This window comes from Fonsecaea multimorphosa, assembly GCF_000836435.1.
Source record: "Fonsecaea multimorphosa CBS 102226 unplaced genomic scaffold supercont1.10, whole genome shotgun sequence".
NCBI classification, from domain to species: Eukaryota; Fungi; Ascomycota; class Eurotiomycetes; order Chaetothyriales; family Herpotrichiellaceae; genus Fonsecaea; species Fonsecaea multimorphosa.
In genome coordinates, this window is record NW_015971644.1 from 69,751 (window position 1) to 86,475 (window position 16,725).

Below are 16,725 nucleotides of genomic sequence, written 5' to 3' on the forward strand. Positions count from 1 at the left end.
CTGATGTGGTCGTGTACAAAAGCATGGGACATGGTGAATAGCATCGCCTCGCTCGATAATCTCTTGCATGTACCAATATGAAACAAAGTGTCTCGAAGCTTGATCAAGATACTAGGTACAGACCTCGGCGGTATACCCTTTCCTCTGTCTCGTCCCACCTCGTACTACTGATATCTCCTGATTATCCGGAGAACTTCGCCTCATCACGTGGCCGGCCTTGCGGCATGAGTAACCGGTCCCGTGACGGACTTTTATCGGGACGCTTTTTGATGCTATCAATGTGCCTTCTGACCGCCAGTGAATACAGGCTTTGCTCGAAACGGGCATAATAACCTTTCGACTTGCCTCTTTGGTGTCCCACAAATCTTTTCATAAACTCGACCGCTCCGTCAATGTGATCAGCCCTTGGTGCAGTGAGAAAGAGCCCAGACGAAGTATTCCCACGGTCAAGATGGCCTCTGGCAAACAGTCATACCTCATCGTCGGAGCCGGCGTGTTCGGGGTATCCACTGCCTATCACCTAATCAAGAAGTATCCCGACGCCTCAGTGACTCTGGTTGACCGAGATGCCTTTGACGCAGAGAGTCGGGTGGCTGCCTCGTGGGACTGGAACAAGGTGGTGCGCGCCGACTACGACGATATAGTCTACTGCCAACTGGCTCTTGAGGCACAAGACATCTTCGAGACGGATCCGCTGTGGCAGCCGTACTTCCACAAAACCGGTATCTTCTGGACGTGTCGCAGCAACTACGCACAGGAAGTCATCGACAACTACAAGAAACTTGGCCGGACGGCGGATCTTCGAGCGGTGTCCGTCGACGAGGCCCGCAAGCTGTATGGCGGACTGTTCGAGGACGCGGATTACAATGGAGTCCAGGAGGTGCTGGTCAACAGAACCAGTGGCTGGGCTGCTGCGGGAGATGCGCTGCGGGCTGTTACCCGCAAAGCCATCGAACTCGGTGTGAAGTATGTGACGGCCGAAGTGGCGACACTGCAACTAGACTCTCGCGGGAGGTGTTATGGAGTCAAGACAAAGAAAGGAGAATCTTTGACGGCTTCGCATATTATCCTTTGCACGGGTGCATATACCCCCAAACTGCTGGAGCTCAGCGCTGCAACCACTGGTCTGAAGGATCTTCGAACCGAAGGCAGAATTGTAGCGGGCGGCATCACGACGGGAATGACGAAACTCGACGACCAGTCATACAAAAGATTCGCTGCTATGCCTGTGGGTGTCCAGGGGTACACTGCACAGATAGGTAATAGGACTGCCTGACCAGTCCCATTCTGTGCGATTTACTAACTTATTGAGACAGGTCCGTTTATTGGCAGCCTTCCCCCAACCAAGGACAGAGAAATCAAGTGGTGGGGACAGACGATATTCAAAAACACTCATGAAGTGCTACCCGGGCGCCATCTTTCAGCGCCACCTGCAGCCCCAGACTACGCTCAATGGAACGTATCCAAAAAACTCAAGGAGGACATCGACTATGCGAACAAGGTGTTTTACGGCAAGAACGGCGCGAGCTGGACGATGGAGAAGCATCGGATCTGCTGGTATGACGTTCCATCTCTGCAAATTTTCCCTCTTTTTCTCTGGAAGACAAAAGAACATTGTGAAAACTAACCTTTGCACGTGAAATGAAAAAAGGGATGCCTTCACCACAAGCTCCGACTTCATCATCTCGCCACACCCGGCCGCCCAGGGCCTGTACCTCGCCACGTGCGGCTCCTTTCACGGGTACAAGTTCTTCCCCGTGCTCGGCAAGTACGTACTGCAGATGCTCGAAGGTTCGCTGGAGCCGAAACTGGTCGAGAAATGGGCCTGGGACCGTGAGCGGCCGGATCCGTCACTCAACCCGGACTGGCCGAGGTGGGAGATGAGAGATTTCGTGGACGCGGTCCGGACTTCGAAGCTATAGTTTTGGGAAATCATGTGGCGCTCGACGAGTGCTTGAAGGTTGTAATAGAAAGGAATGGGTTTGGATGCCACGTAAAGAAAAGAAAAGAAAAGAAAAGAATTCTCGTATTTATGCATGCATGCAAGAGCCTGGTAGCTTGGTACCTATTCCGTTTCGTCATTCCCTGGCCGTTCACGCCATCGAAATACATTGGAAACATCAACGTAGCTTGTGCACAGTGTAGTATCTGGCGTATTTATTATCGGTCACAGACAGCCCTTGACTCCATCTGGCTTTTCGCCGAACGAGGAGCCGCAGCTTTGTTCCTGGCGCAACCAGTCAGTTTGCTCCGTCTCTCCAGCAGCTGCCGAATGAACTGTATGAACTATCCAGGACTCGACATTGACGTCTCGCTGATGACGATTATACGAGTACCATATGCGCAAGGCTTCTCTATCAGACATGTGGACGTTACACAATAGCGTTGGGCTCGCCATCAGTCCAAGCCCGTAGCCACGTTTACGAGCAGATAGCTCTTACCGTCATTCAACAAAGTGCGCAAGCCGGGGCCACGGAGGGTCGCTGTGAATCGAATAGTGAGGGAGTGGTTGGTCTGGGATTGTGAGATGAATGTTGTCCATACAATAACAAGCGCTGGGGACGTCCCCTTTTTCACAGCCTCGCAACCCCTGCTGTAGACATCCATGATGTAAAGCAACCCTCTTCTAACTCGTTAGGGATCCAAGCCTCAAACTTCAGGGGTCTCAGGGTTTAATAGAAAGCATCACATGACACCACGTGAACGGTCAAAGACGCCAAGACTTTGAAATGACGCGGAGCGGTTTCTTGGCTTTATAAAGTCAGACATCGTCCCAACAATCGCTTCAATTCTATTCATGTCGCCCAATTGAGTCCCGCTTCCAATCGGAGTACAGCACCCAAGTAGTTTGATTTTACTACCAACACCACCATCGCCACCACCACCACCACTATTCTCAACGAGAGATGGCGCTTATCCAGCGAGGTCCTTCTCATGAGAGTGACGCTTACTGTACAATGCGGAATAGGTGTTGGTACCCGACTCCCGCACCTCCGAAACTCAGTCATCATGATTTCCTCCAGATCGTGGACCCTTGCAGCCCACGGTCTAGAGACGAAATGCCGCCTTGGACGTCTGGATTCGAAAACCCACCATGGTTAGAAGATCAGCGGCTTTATGACGAAGCCAATGAGTCGAAGGTAAGTCATGGAGGTCATCAGCCCGAGACCGATCACAATGTTGTAACCTCGACAACTTTCGGCATGCGTGGTCAGGAGCATCGATAAGGACGGGGCTTGAATGACTGAGGATCTAGCCCTTCGGTGAGCACATGCTTCTTTATCTGCCAATGATTCTCCCCTGCTGCCGCCAGCGGTTGCCCTTCCTGTTTGATATCCCAGCCGGGCCCGAATTCCGATCATGTGACCGGAATACAGCCTTGACCCCTTTTGGTTTCGAAATCCTGAGCAGTCTAACGGATCTGGTCGAGACAAACCGACCGTCCGTGTCCGATAAGGACATCAGGGAGGCGCCTTGAGGAGGGAGGGATATCTGGATTTAAGCTTCCACATAATCATCGTTGGATCTGGTCCTCTATCCTCACCGTTACCTATCTTTTTGATCTTACTGTCTTTAAACAACACCATGGCGCAATCGTTCTTGAAAAACTACTTGGGCTTTGGAAAGTCGGCGCCAGCGGATGACACTGTCCCTATCAGGGCATTGCCGGCCTCATGGTACACCTCCCAGGAAATGTACGAGCTGGAAAGACGAGCGATCTTCTCTAAAAAATGGCTCCTGATCACCCACAAACTGAGACTGGCCAACCCAGGGGACTGGCTACGATATGACGTGGCTGGCTTCCAGTTCATTCTGTGTCAAGATCGCGACGGGAACATCAATGGCTTCCACAATGTCTGCAGGCACCGTGCTTTCCCAATTGTGACCGAGGAGAAAGGTCACAACAACATCTTTGCTTGCAAATACCACGGCTGGTCGTACGGCCTCAATGGCAAGCTCGCAAAAGCACCAGACTATCAAGACCTACCCGGGTTCGACAAGTCAAAGAACGGTCTTCTGCCCATCCATATCCATATCGACCACAATGGATTTATTTGGGTTAACCTGGATGGTGGTGCGAAGCCCGAAATCGCCTGGAACGATGATTTCGAAGGAGTCGACAAGCAAGCCAGGTTCGAACACTATAACTTTGATGAATACCAATTTGACCACAGCTGGGAGATGGAGGGTGACTATAACTGGAAAATCCTGGCCGACAATTACAACGAGTGCTACCACTGCAAGACCACGCATCCGGATATTCCCACCATCGCGGATCTCAGCTCCTACGGCGTCGAGACAAAGGGCGGCCAAATTATCCATTACGGCAACCCAACGCCAGAACAGATTGCTCGTGGTCTCAGGGTGGCTGCCACCTACTTTTTCCCCAATGCATCCTTGAACGTTTCGTGAGTCACTGGTTGCCGAGTCACTTGCCACATTGCTAACTCTTTCCAAGGCCGCACTTTTTCTTCATCCAGAGATTCGTGCCCAGTGGTCCGGTCAAGTCAACCATGAAATATGAGGTCTACAGAAACAAGAACGCTAGTGATGAGGATTTTGAATTGATTAACCAAATCTACAAGAGGATCATGTCCGAAGACAAGTACCTCTGCGTCAACACTCAGAAGAACCTCAACGCGGGGGTCTTTGTCAATGGCGAGTTGCACCCACGGATGGAAAAGGGCCCTCTTTTCTTCCAGAAAACAGTACGCGACCTGGTGCAAGCCCACCACAAGCGAGAGACGGATGCACACGAGGAGATCTGGCCGGCTCGACAGACTCTGCCGAAAGCCGACTTGAACAGCCAGAAGGACGTGGCTTTCTGCTCTGCGGTGGATTGTTGCAGGATCAATAAGGAGCCCATTGCTGTGTAGCGATTATCCTAGGCGATGTTCCCAGTTTGATAGCATTTTTTGGTGTAGCGTCGTTTCTGTGATAGACTTGACCATCTCTGGTGTTGGAAATGTCGTGGTCTACAATGTCCCTTAATCAATCCATGTTCATCCGACGTCCGCTGGTGCTTTCACGAGCACTTAATGATTGGTCGGGTATGATCCCTGAATCATCTCCGTACATGTCCTGCTCGAGGCTGCATTCCCGGCCAATCGTTTAAAGCATTTAGTTGATGATTCCCGCGGGGCTTGTGGCGAGGTGGCGAAGTATTTATTAGCGGAGCGAAATCCCCCTTTGGTGCCTCTGCTCGTAACTTTAAGTCCTTAACGTACATATCCGCTACGTCAACAAATCCCCCCAGATAAGGCTTGTTGTCCCTTCTGTCTCACTGTCCAAATGGCAACATCCCCCATATCCATGCATTCATCCTCGGTTTCCAGTCCCCCAGACCTTTAGGGTCAGTGAGGGTCCTCTAGTCGAGATCCACCATGAGCCCGATGGACGAGAGCGCCAAGTTTGATGCCAGAAGACGGTCACATCACGCTTGCCTCACTTGCAGGTCTGTCACTCGCGCCGTGTTGTTGTTTGATGTCCAGTGTGCCAATGACATTATAGGAGGAAGAAGACTCGCTGTCCGGGAGAGAAGCCTGCCTGCTCCAGCTGCGTCCGCCTGAAGCAGCCATGCTCTTATGCCCCTGTGGTCAGATCCACACGAAACGGCCGATCGGTATATTTCTTTAACTTTCTTTCCAATGGCCCACAGGAATTAACACGTCTATAGGAGGAGAGGCTGGCACACCTGGAAGAGAAATTAGATCTCTTATTAAGTGGTGGCCTGTACGAACAGCCCGCACTCGTCCTCCCCTCCGCTTTTCTGACCAGATGATGCAGGCCGACTCATGCCACGCGTCAAGAGCAGGCACTCGAAGAAACTGCCGATTACTCAGAGAAGTCGTACTCAGTAACTCCTCCAGCACGCGAACCCAGCTATTCTACTAGCCATCCTTCTTCGACCCTCGAATTCGACACCGAAAATGCGAATTTACGCCCGCGCCCATCCGACATTGCCGTTGGGCTCGACCTGTACTTCAAGTATTGCCACAGGCAACCGATCTGGTGCTTCGGGCGTGACGAAGTCGGCGATCATGGCTCTCTACCCGAAGAACTTGCTTGCAGTATCCTCGCGCTGACTTCCCGCTTTCCTCCAAAATGTGATCAGATGCAGCGCTATGGCAAGAACGCACGGAGTTTGATCATGCTTCGCATCGCCAACGGTACCGTGGACCTTGCGACCATCGAGAGCTTGTGTCTGCTTTCGTTCTCTTTCTTCCTAGGCAAGGATCTCTGGCTAGGTCACGGAGCTACCTCTTGCTGACATTCTCATAGACGGAAATATGTCACTCGGCCAATTCCACGTCGGTCTTGCTTTCCAACTTTGTCGATCCGCCACGCTGGACCTCGAATCCATCTACACCGTCGATGACGCGACCACGGAGCGCAAGAAAAGGCTCTTTTGGAGTCTTCAATTACTTGAGCAGTCTTTCGGCCGACAACATGGGCTTTTGAGTGTCCCAACAGAGACGTGGCGACCATCCTATTCTTCAAGTGGTAGAAGTCAGGGATCTAACAGGGAGGTCGACCAAAAGGCCCCGCCTCTACCCAGGGATGACTTGGGATGTTCAACGCCCACTGAGCCGGGGATCTGGAACACAAGCGTCCAGCTGGGCTGGGTGTGGAGCCGGGTAAGAAAATACGTGTCTAACTGTGCTCACAATATCTGGAAGGAACCCTGGCGGCATGACTCGATGTATGCCATGGTAACCTCTGACTTCATGGAGACCGAGAACAGGATACCCATCTGCCACCGATACGACTCGGTCAAGTTCTACGAGCGTAAAGTGGAAGAGCTGAAGGTCAACCGGGACTATTGGGCGCCGTGGCTGAGGGAGCAGTTCACATACCATGTAATCCCTACAGTCTTGAACCACCCATTCCTCTACATTATCGGCGCACAACACAATCCGAACTTGGCAATTCCAAATACGTTCTGGAGGAGATCTTCCGAGCTCGCGCTGTTACACTCGACCTGGCTTGTTCGCATGATTGACATGGTCTTGGACAAGCAAATGCCACTTGTCGATCCATTTTTCGGACATGTGGCGGCGATTGCAGCTACAGTGCATCTCTATTATTGTTGTGCGGCCGATTCCAGGCTGAAACATAAATCAAACACGGACTTTGCAAAATGCAGGAGGTTTCTGAAAAGCTTTGTACCCTTTTCACCGGCCTGTAAAGCTTTGGTATGTTCTTCTTGGACGACACAGGACCGAGCTGACAGTTTCTAGGACTCTAATCTAGACAAGATGACACGAATTGCTGCCGGTTCGGAGAGCATGGATGTTGAAGACTGGATGCCATCCAAAATCTATCTGAGTGTGCCCTTGATGTGGGATATCCTCCAGTTCAATTGTATGGCAGACTCCCGAGAACCACCGACAACCGGCTTGCTGGATGCTTCGCTCTCCCCGGCGGTGCCCCAGAAATACGCAGAGGAGAGCTCAACCCTGGAGATCATTGTCGCCACCTCGCCTGAAATCAGCATCAACACTGCCGATGGAGGGCAAGACGCCCCGATATTGTCCTACAGGGCTCCTGTCTCTTCAGCACAAGAGTCTGCACAGAAGAATGTCTCCAATGAAATGTCTGTCGAGCAAGCAGACAGCCTTACGCTGAACACCACTCCCTGGCTGTGGGCGGATCCTTCACAGTTCGTCGGCATGGGAGATATGGGGTATCACGACTCGCAATCCACCATGGGCGATGCTAGAGTTGCGGCATGGTGGGAGGTCGAAAACATTGGTAACGTCATGTTTAATCACTTTTAGCGCTGCGTCTCACGCTTTTTCCACGACTGATTTTGAGCATAAAGGTACGTTATTGGGATCCGTCTGTGTGATTTCCCGGAGCTAATACCCAGCGTGGCAGCGAGTGTGACACAACTACATTGCTTTCGCGGTTTCGATGTTGACTTTGCGACATGTACGTTGCTAGCTAGGAGTTTGACGGCGCAAATGACCTGGGAGTTAGACGGTGACTGAGTGCTGTTACAAATTCAAATATCCTTCATTCGACAGTCTGGATTCGATAGACTCTTTCAATCTGTCCGAAGACTAGTTCGATCAATATATTATCAATCGAAATAGACGGGAAAACATTCCTTGCGGCACCACGTCTGAGTTGGCAATCTCAACGTGAACCAACTGCCGGGGCAGAGGAGCGCATGACGCTGAACGGACGACATCCGTCGACATAGCGCATGAAACACGTGTACCTCTTCTCCAGGGACTGTGGCCGACGAGTGAGTGGTGCGGAGCAAAGACATTGTCAGAGGAATGCAAGCGATCAGCAGACATTTGTACACTCTCTCAATCCAGGACTCGGGCCGTATCTGGCGTTGTCTCAGCCGGCGTTGCCGCCCCGGGGTATGTGGAGGACACCCTTTCGACGACCTAGCGAACGGATAAGAAGACCGAAGTTGGTCTAGAAGCGGCTCGTCGGCTCCGTATGCCGAACAGAACTATTCGAGTTCCCTGTCAGAAGACTGCCACTGGACGGGTCGTTCCCAATTGGGGATTTTATCTTATCTTGCTGCGTCTAGCTACCCAAGCGACCGGGTGTGCGATATCAGTCGATTCTTTTGGGCATCCGTCAGACAGATATTTTGGCGTATTTCGAGTGAAATTGCGAGTGTATCATACCTCTTTCCTATTATTGGCTGACTTCCAACACAACTATAACCGATGCTGGAACACACGCCATCTATAAGTGGAAACTGGTATTATCAAGCGTACAGAGGTGTGAAGTCTGGGGACGCGGTTAGAGGGAGTTTCTATTTCGATGGGGCTCATTTGATGGCCTCCTAGCACGAGAGGTCTCATCGTCTTCATCTGCGAACAGGGCGTTACTGAGGTGCTCATCTACTATACATTAGCATTAACATTTCACACGCCAATCCTCAAGGCGTGTCAATGCCCACCTCCTCTGTACAATCTAACATCCCCGCTATCTGGGAGCAACACATGCGTCAATGCATAGGAGGCTGGCGGGGGGTGTATTTCCCTCTTGTCGAGTTCTCGAGGGAAGTGAGACAACTAGTCCCACAGTGTATTTGGAAGTGAGAAGAAGGACGACAGTGCGAAACATTGCCGCTGAAAGTTCATATCGATGTTGATGGTGAAATGGGTCACGAACAAGGGCATGGCGTCTGATGGTTTCCACCATGAGCGGTACAATATCCCAGAAGCGCTGGAGGGCAGACACCTGCCTACAACATTGGACTTTTCGGAACTTTGGAATGTCCTTGACAAAGAGGACAGGGTCGAGTCTGAGATAGTCTCTGCTAGGAAGTCTAGGAACGGCCAGCCAGACCATTATATAGTGACCTTGTCCCGGGACTCGAGATCTATCATGGCTTGAAGATACACAATCACACTCTCTCGTCGCTCGGACCTGTAAAGAGCTCCGCGGCCATAGTACTCGGGCTGCATCGCCAAGGCTGGCCACGCCCGGAGTATATCTTGAGCTGTGCTGCTCGGATGATGCGCCAGTTGAGTACGAGAATAGTACCCGCGGTCCCAAGGAGATAACAGTCAACGGGTCTAGCCCTGATAGCGCTTCCATGGAGGCGAACAACACGTAAGATGCCACTGATAAGGCTAGGTACGTGTCAACTACTAGTGCCCCTTTACAGAGCCAACGCCCGGAGTAGAGATTCCGAGGCCGATCAGGTGATCGTGATAGTGGCCGGGGTGGTACGATTTCCCCGAATAGGAAACCTCTCTCGATACAACGGCTGCGCGGGCTGCAAGGGCTCCTTTACTCTAATAAGGGCCTGGGAGGGACTGGCAGTGCTGATGTTCTTTCGAGAGGCTTGAGAGGTAGGTAGACTCAAGATCACCAAAAGACAACAGCCAGGATCACACGTTCATTGATCCTCTCCTCAACAAATATCTCCCTCGCAATGGGGTCTATCAGCATGACGCCCGTGCCACGCGTTGCCATCATCGGCGCTGGTATCGTCGGCACAAATCTCGCCGACGAGCTTGTCTCGCGTGGTTGGACCGACATCACCGTCATCGAGCAGGGACCACTGGACATGCCTGGCGGGTCGACATCCCATGCCCCAGGCCTGGTGTTCCAGACTAACCCCTCCAAGACAATGACTCAATTCGCCCGGTATACGGTGGACAAACTGCTGTCGCTGCAGGAGGACGGCCAGAGCTGCTTCAACCAGGTGGGCGGCTTGGAGATCGCGACGACGCCGGCGCGAATCGAGGAGCTCAAGCGCAAGCACGGCTGGGCCGAGTCTTGGGGTGTTGAAACCCGCCTCCTCAATGCCGACGAGTGTCTCGAACGCTACCCTCTGTTGAACAAGGATCTCGTGCTTGGTGGCCTGTTCATCCCGACTGACGGGCTGGCGCTGGCCGCCCGCGCCGTCCAGCTGCTTATCGCGCGCACCCGCAAGGCTGGCGTTCGTTATCTGGGCTCCACTCAAGTCACTGGCATCGAGCAGGCAAATGACCGCGTCACCGGCGTGGTGACTTCAGAGGGAGTGATCCCTGCGGACATTGTCGTCTCTTGCGCGGGTTTTTGGGGCGTCGAGGTCGGAGCCATGGTCGGCCTCTCGATCCCCTTGCTGCCGCTGGCGCACCAGTACGCAAAGACCACGCCCGTGCCGGCACAAGCAGGTCGCAATCCTCAGCCTAATGGAGCGAATCTCCCCATCTTGCGTTACCAGGACCAGGACCTCTATTACCGAGAACATGGCGAACAGTATGGCATTGGCTCGTATGCGCACCGCCCGATCCCTGTCGTGGCCTCGACATTGCCGATAGCCTCGAAGAATGTCGATGAGAAGAACATGCCCTCCCGCCTGGAATTTACGCCGGAAGACTTCAAACAAGTGTGGGATTTATCCAGAGAGCTCTTACCTGCGTTGAAGGAAAGCGAGATTGCAGATGGTTTCAACGGCATCTTCTCCTTCACCCCTGACGGGGGCCCTCTCGTCGGACAGTCGCCTACTCTGGACGGCTTCTATGTGGCAGAGGCAGTGTGGGTAACACACTCTGCTGGAGTGGCGCGCGCGGTGGCTGAAATCCTAACGACGGGGCGATCTGAGGTTGACCTGGCAGAGTGCGACCTGGGCCGCTTCGAAGAGGTCCAACTCACCCCAGCCTATGTCAAGGAGACGTCACAGCAGAATTTTGTGGAGGTCTACGACATCATTCACCCCTTGCAGCCGCGCGAATCTCCCCGCAATCTGCGAGTCAGTCCGTTTTACGCTCGGCAGCGGGAGCTGGGCGCATTTTTCCTCGAGGCCGGAGCGTGGGAGCGCCCTTTCTGGTATGAGTCGAATGCTAAGCTGCTCGACCAGCTGCCGCCGGAGTGGAAGCCTGTCGAGCGCGATCCCTGGTCCGCCCGTTACTACTCGCCCATCGCTGCTGTAGAGGCCTGGAAGACACGAACCGCGGTGGCTATGTACGACATGACGCCGCTGCGTCGGCTGGAGGTCGTGGGACCTGGGGCGGTTGACCTCCTCCAGCGACTCACCACGGGAGATGTGTCGAAGAAACCGGGCGCTGTCACGTACACGCTCCTTCTCGACAGCTCCGGCGGCATCCGAAGCGACATCACCGTGGCCCGTCTTGCGGACGACCTCTTCCAGGTGGGCGTCAATGGGCGGGTGGACCTGATCTATTTCTCGCGTGAGGCGCGGCGGCAGTCGCAGCACGACCCGAGCAGATGGGCGCACGTGCGCGAAATCACCGGCGGCACATGCTGCGTAGGGCTCTGGGGCCCGAGGGCGCGGGACGTGATCAGCACGGTCAGCAGCGACGATTTCAGCAATAAGGGCCTGCGGTACTTCCGCGTCAAGCGGGCCAGCGTCGCGGGCATCCCCGTGGTTGCGATGCGGCTGTCGTACGTCGGCGAGCTGGGCTGGGAGATCTACGCCAGCGCCGACAACGGCCAGCGGCTCTGGGACGCCCTGTGGCAGGCTGGGCAGGCTCATGGGGTAGTGGCCGCGGGCCGCACAGCCTTCAACGCGCTGCGGCTCGAGAAGGGCTACCGGTCATGGGGCACCGACATGACCACCGAGCACGACCCGTACGAAGCCGGCGTCGATTTCGCCGTCAAGATCGGTAAGCCAGGAGGGTTCGTGGGCCAGGCCGCGCTCGAGGGCCGGTCCAAGCAAACAGCACGCCGCCTCCTGCGCTGCCTTACCGTCGACGACGGCCGCTCTGTCGTCCTGGGCAAGGAGCCCGTCTACCACGACGGCCAGCCCGTCGGCTACGTCACCAGCGCCGCCTTCGCATACACCCTTGGCAAGCCCATCGCCTATGCCTGGCTGCCCAGCACCGTCGCCGAGGGCAACTCCGTCGATATCGAGTACTTTGGCACCCGCATCCGCGCCACCGTCACCCCGGAGCCGCTGTATGATCCGTCGATGAGCCGACTGCGTGGTTGAAAATGAAGGTGCGGATTTTCAAAATGAATAAATGTGTTTTTGCATCTCAACCAAAAAGAGCGCCGGGGAAGGAAACAGATTGATTGCATGTCCTCCTCCTCCTCCTCCTCCTCCTCCTCCTCCTCCTCCTCCTCTTTATCCCCCGTCCGCTTTTCTCCCTGGTCAGGGCAAGGGACACGATTTCATGATTATATATATATATATTTTCACATACGGAGTTATTCTTTTCGGGATCTTTTCCGTGAGAAGGGGAGAGAAGATCTCGGCCTGGACCGAAGCCATTTAGCTTTGCGAAGAATGGATTTATGTACATGTGGGCCGCTAAGCATTTTATTTTTGACATAAAATTAAGCTCTAAACGCTTTTTTCTCTTGGACCCTTTCAATATCCTACGCTTTAAAGAATCTCCCCCAGATTCTTTGCGCCAGACACGATGCGGGCATGGAGATTCCTCGCAAGGCTCATTGCACTACTTGTCGCTGCAAGAGGAATCAAGGACGCGCGCCCAATAGCCATCGGGCGTGCAATTGCCGCCTGCTGCCCGGTAACACGTGGTAGGTGGTAGTTGGTCCAATTGCGGCTGAGGGCTGAAAGCAGATCGCTTTGGTTTCCCCCGCAACTTCCCACTTGAAAATGATCCAGCCTCCTTCCGTGATTTTGTGTCTCGCAGTTCCATTTTGCTGCCTGCGCTCGAGGTGGTAACCCCGTTCCTCCATACTGTTTACTTGCAAGTTGATTAGGACAGCCCAGCGTTGTGGAGCGAAGCACAGGTCGGACTGCGAAACGGGGACTCGATAAACCCGGTCCAGGCGGTAGATTCAGCCTGATCGAGTTCAAGCCGTAGGACAACACTGTTTCATGAAATCGGACCCAGATTCTGACTGAAATACTATGGGAAAACGGGCAGCGTTCTGCCCAGGCTCTAAAACGAAGAAGAAGAAACAGAGGACGAAAATGACAACTGAGCATCGGTCGGAAAAAGTCGAAGAATAGGAGAGATCCTAGTTCCTGATCCTTGATACGACTTCAGTACCTCGTTCCCATATCACTGAACACGTTGGAGCTCCGCAGTGCCAGCAAAATCTGAGAGTGGTCCCCAAAATCTCCCGCAAGAGCCTGCCATTACCGGGTAAATAAGCTGTGAACCAACAGCCAACTGCAAGGAGATGAGAAACGAGATCATTGCAGGAACTTGAGCATTTTCGGCCGTGGTGTTCATTTGCATCAGTTCTGCCTTGCTCCTCACACTTCACAGGCACAACTCTCAGCAATGGATCCCGCTTCGGTGTTGGGCCTTGTCTCGTCCATCGCTGGGCTAATCGAGACAACAGTGAAAATCATTAGCTATGTGAACGACGTCCAGAATGCCCCAACTGAACGGGCACAGCTTGCCCGGCACGCTTCGAGCCTTCTAGCAATGTTGACTGATCTGAGATATCGGGTGGAAGAAGCCAAATCCACCTCGGATGCATGGTTCACGGCTCTTCGCGGCCTGGGGGTATCAGGAGGACCCCTCGATCAGTTACGGGACCAACTGGAACTTTTGGCGACGAAGCTTGATCCACCGAGAGGACGGCTACAAAGGGTAGGAAGGGCCTTAACCTGGACGCTCGACAAGAAAGAGATCGAAAAGATCCTTGAGCAAATTGAACATGTCGAGATGCTCGTTATGCTTGCCTTGCAGAATGATCACTTGTAAGGTCCTCTAATTCGGATATGCATTCCACAATTTGTTGATACGTCCTTTAGCAAGCTTTCTCTGGAAATGAAACAAGACCTAATCGACGTGAAAGGGGACTTACGGGGGGCCATTGATGGAGCTACTGCGGCACGACAAGGTGAGGATTCACGGGACTGTGCACTGAAAATCAACAGGCAAATTTAACACACAGAGATTCCACAGTTGAAGAATTTCAGAAGGTTACTGCCTGGCTCTCCAGCCTCGACTTTGCAGTCAAACAGGTTGACTTTGTTAATCGCCGACAAGTTGGAACCGGAGAATGGTTCCTCTCTGACCCTAGATTCCAGCAATGGCTCACTGGGGAGGAGAGAACCCTATGGTGCCCAGGGCTACGTAAGGTTGACTATACCCCTATCATTCATCTCATGTCGCTCACGAGACGTAGCGGGCGCTGGCAAGACAATACTCTCGTATGGACCCGTTCCGATACAGGAATCTTCGGAAGTCCAGAGCGGTTGCTAATCCACAGTCCTGCAGGTCAATGGTCGTTGATTGGCTCGAGAGTCAGCATCAAGGCACGGATACTGCTGTGATCTACCTTTACTGCAACTACAAAGAAGAGGAAATTCAAACAGCACAGAACTTGATAGGGAGCTTGTTGAAGCAGGCTGTCCAACACAGGCCCAGTGCTCTTCCCGCCGATGTGCTGAGTCTCTACAACAAATTCCTCGAGAAAAAGACTGGCCCCAGGCTAGATGAGCTCTCCAGGCTGCTTGCACAAGAAGTCAACACTTACTCACAGGTATTCGTGGTAATAGATGCTCTCGATGAATGTCCCGAGGGCAACAACACAAGAGGTGAACTGCTCACAGAGATTCAAAAGCTGCCCTCGAATGCACGAATCCTTATTACCTCGAGATATTCTCCAAAGATCGATGAGGGATTCGAGAACGTCCCACACATTGAGATCCGCGCAACGAATCAAGACGTCGAGCTGTATGTCAAAGGCCGCATCGAAAAAGAGAGGTCGCTGGCAGCGCATGTCCTTAGAGACAGGCCCCTAACGGAGGAAGTTATTGAGACCGTCGTTGAGAGAAGCCGAGGAATGTACGTTTTAGCTTCTTGTCTCGTTTTCTCCCAGTTGCCCTATGTTCTTATATGTTGGCTCATACTAAACTTTCGCCCTTGGGTAAAGGTTTCTGCTTGCTCAGTTCCATATGGATAATCTGGCCAAAAGCCTCAATCGCCGCGAACTCCGCCAGGCATTAGACAGTCTACCAGAAGAACTGGACGAGATCTATGAACAGGCCATGCTGCGGATCAAGAACCAAGACGAACGCCGGGCTGCCCTAGCTTACAAAGTGCTGTATTGGATTTCCTATTCGCTCCGGCCACTCACCGTCATGGAACTGCAGCACGCCCTGGCGGTCGAGCCAGGTGATGACGATCTCGACGAAGATGGTCTTTATGAGCCTGAACTCATGGTCTCAGTATGTGCCGGTCTTGTAACTGTGGACGAGGAAAGTCATCAAATTCGCCTAGTGCACTACACAACTCAAAGTTACTTTGAGCGCACCCGTATAACCCGGTTCCCCGAAGCTCTTTCAACAATGGCCAAGGCATGCTTGACATATTTGTCCTTCCGCCTGTTTGCTGAGAAATACTGCTCAGAAACAAGCGAAGTTGAAACCCGCCTTAGCCACTATCCCTTCTTGAGGTATGCAGCCAGCTACTGGGAACATCACGTCCGCGACGGAATGGACGAAGATATCCATCAGCTCGCCTTAAGATATTTAAGCAACAACATCAGCATCTTAAATACTATCCAGGCAAGCGAGCGCGTGGAGTCCCGGTTTCGTTTGAAGTGGTACGTCGGCACAAATTTCACTCGACTTCACACCGTCGCTTGGTTCGGTCTTGTCGAGATTGCACGAGATTTGCTGGTGGGCAGCGTCAACCTGAATGCACGAGCGTATGAGAATTTTACACCCCTTCACATGGCGGCAGAGCGAGGCCACACTCAAATGGTTAGCTTGCTGTTACAGGCGGGAGCCGAGGTCTCACCCAGAACGTTCGAAGAAGAGACGCCATTGCATATAGCCGCTGGAGCGGGACACCATTCCGTGGTGCAAGTTCTCATCGATGCGGGGGCAGACTGTAATGACTGTATGCCCTCCGGCAGACTGTCGCCGCTCCATGTTGCACTAGAGTATGGCCATATCGATGTCGCGCGAGTTCTGATTGAGAATGGGGCAGATGTCAGCCAGAAGCATGTTTACACTGAGAGGACCCCATTGATCCAAGCCGTGGAGCATGGTCACGAGGCTCTGGTTCTCTTGCTCCTCAATAATGGGGCCGATATATCTGCAGCTCAGAAAGGTGGCCTGACAGCGCTCCATGCGGCAGCTCGATCTGGTCAAGATAGGCTTGTGGAGATGTTGATCTCAAGAGGCAGTGATGTCTCCATCCAGGGCGAAGGAGGAGAAACAGCGTTGCACTACGCAGCAAGGTTTGGTTATGATAGGCTTGTGGAGATGTTGATCTTGAGAGGCATTGATATCTCCATCCAGGACAAAGAAGGGAAAACAGCGTTACACCACGCAGCAGAGAATGGTGATGATAG

General features: G+C 53.1%; 4 protein-coding genes across 4 annotated transcripts in view; all 4 read left to right on the forward strand.

Annotated features, from left to right (window-relative positions):
- Nucleotides 1-451: 451 nt before the first annotated feature.
- Z520_05598 (uncharacterized protein) lies at nucleotides 452-1,922 on the forward strand (the record flags this gene model as incomplete). The annotated part of the gene is made up of 3 exons (XM_016776101.1): nucleotides 452-1,259; nucleotides 1,317-1,557; nucleotides 1,652-1,922. The coding sequence occupies 3 exons, from the start codon at nucleotides 452-454 to the stop codon at nucleotides 1,920-1,922; spliced, it is 1,320 nt and encodes a 439-aa protein (XP_016632420.1).
- A 1,663-nt stretch (nucleotides 1,923-3,585) lies between these two features.
- Z520_05599 (uncharacterized protein) lies at nucleotides 3,586-7,781 on the forward strand (the record flags this gene model as incomplete). Its single annotated transcript, XM_016776102.1, has 6 exons — nucleotides 3,586-4,409; nucleotides 4,460-4,835; nucleotides 5,678-5,733; nucleotides 5,788-6,248; nucleotides 6,283-7,196; nucleotides 7,242-7,781. The coding sequence occupies 6 exons, from the start codon at nucleotides 3,586-3,588 to the stop codon at nucleotides 7,779-7,781; spliced, it is 3,171 nt and encodes a 1,056-aa protein (XP_016632421.1).
- A 2,135-nt stretch (nucleotides 7,782-9,916) lies between these two features.
- Nucleotides 9,917-12,421, forward strand: Z520_05600 (uncharacterized protein; the record flags this gene model as incomplete). Its single annotated transcript, XM_016776103.1, has 1 exon — nucleotides 9,917-12,421. One exon carries the CDS (start codon nucleotides 9,917-9,919, stop codon nucleotides 12,419-12,421), a length of 2,505 nt encoding a protein of 834 aa, XP_016632422.1.
- Nucleotides 12,422-13,691: 1,270 nt separating this feature from the next.
- Z520_05601 (uncharacterized protein) overlaps nucleotides 13,692-16,725 on the forward strand; it is a gene marked incomplete at both ends in the record, with an annotated part of 4,657 nt that continues 1,623 nt past the window's right edge. The window contains 6 exons of the mRNA XM_016776104.1: nucleotides 13,692-14,116; nucleotides 14,171-14,259; nucleotides 14,325-14,495; nucleotides 14,548-14,572; nucleotides 14,640-15,209; nucleotides 15,298-16,715. Of these exons, the coding sequence (XP_016632423.1) occupies nucleotides 13,692-14,116; nucleotides 14,171-14,259; nucleotides 14,325-14,495; nucleotides 14,548-14,572; nucleotides 14,640-15,209; nucleotides 15,298-16,715 (2,698 nt within the window). The remainder of the gene's footprint in view (nucleotides 14,117-14,170; nucleotides 14,260-14,324; nucleotides 14,496-14,547; nucleotides 14,573-14,639; nucleotides 15,210-15,297; nucleotides 16,716-16,725) is intronic.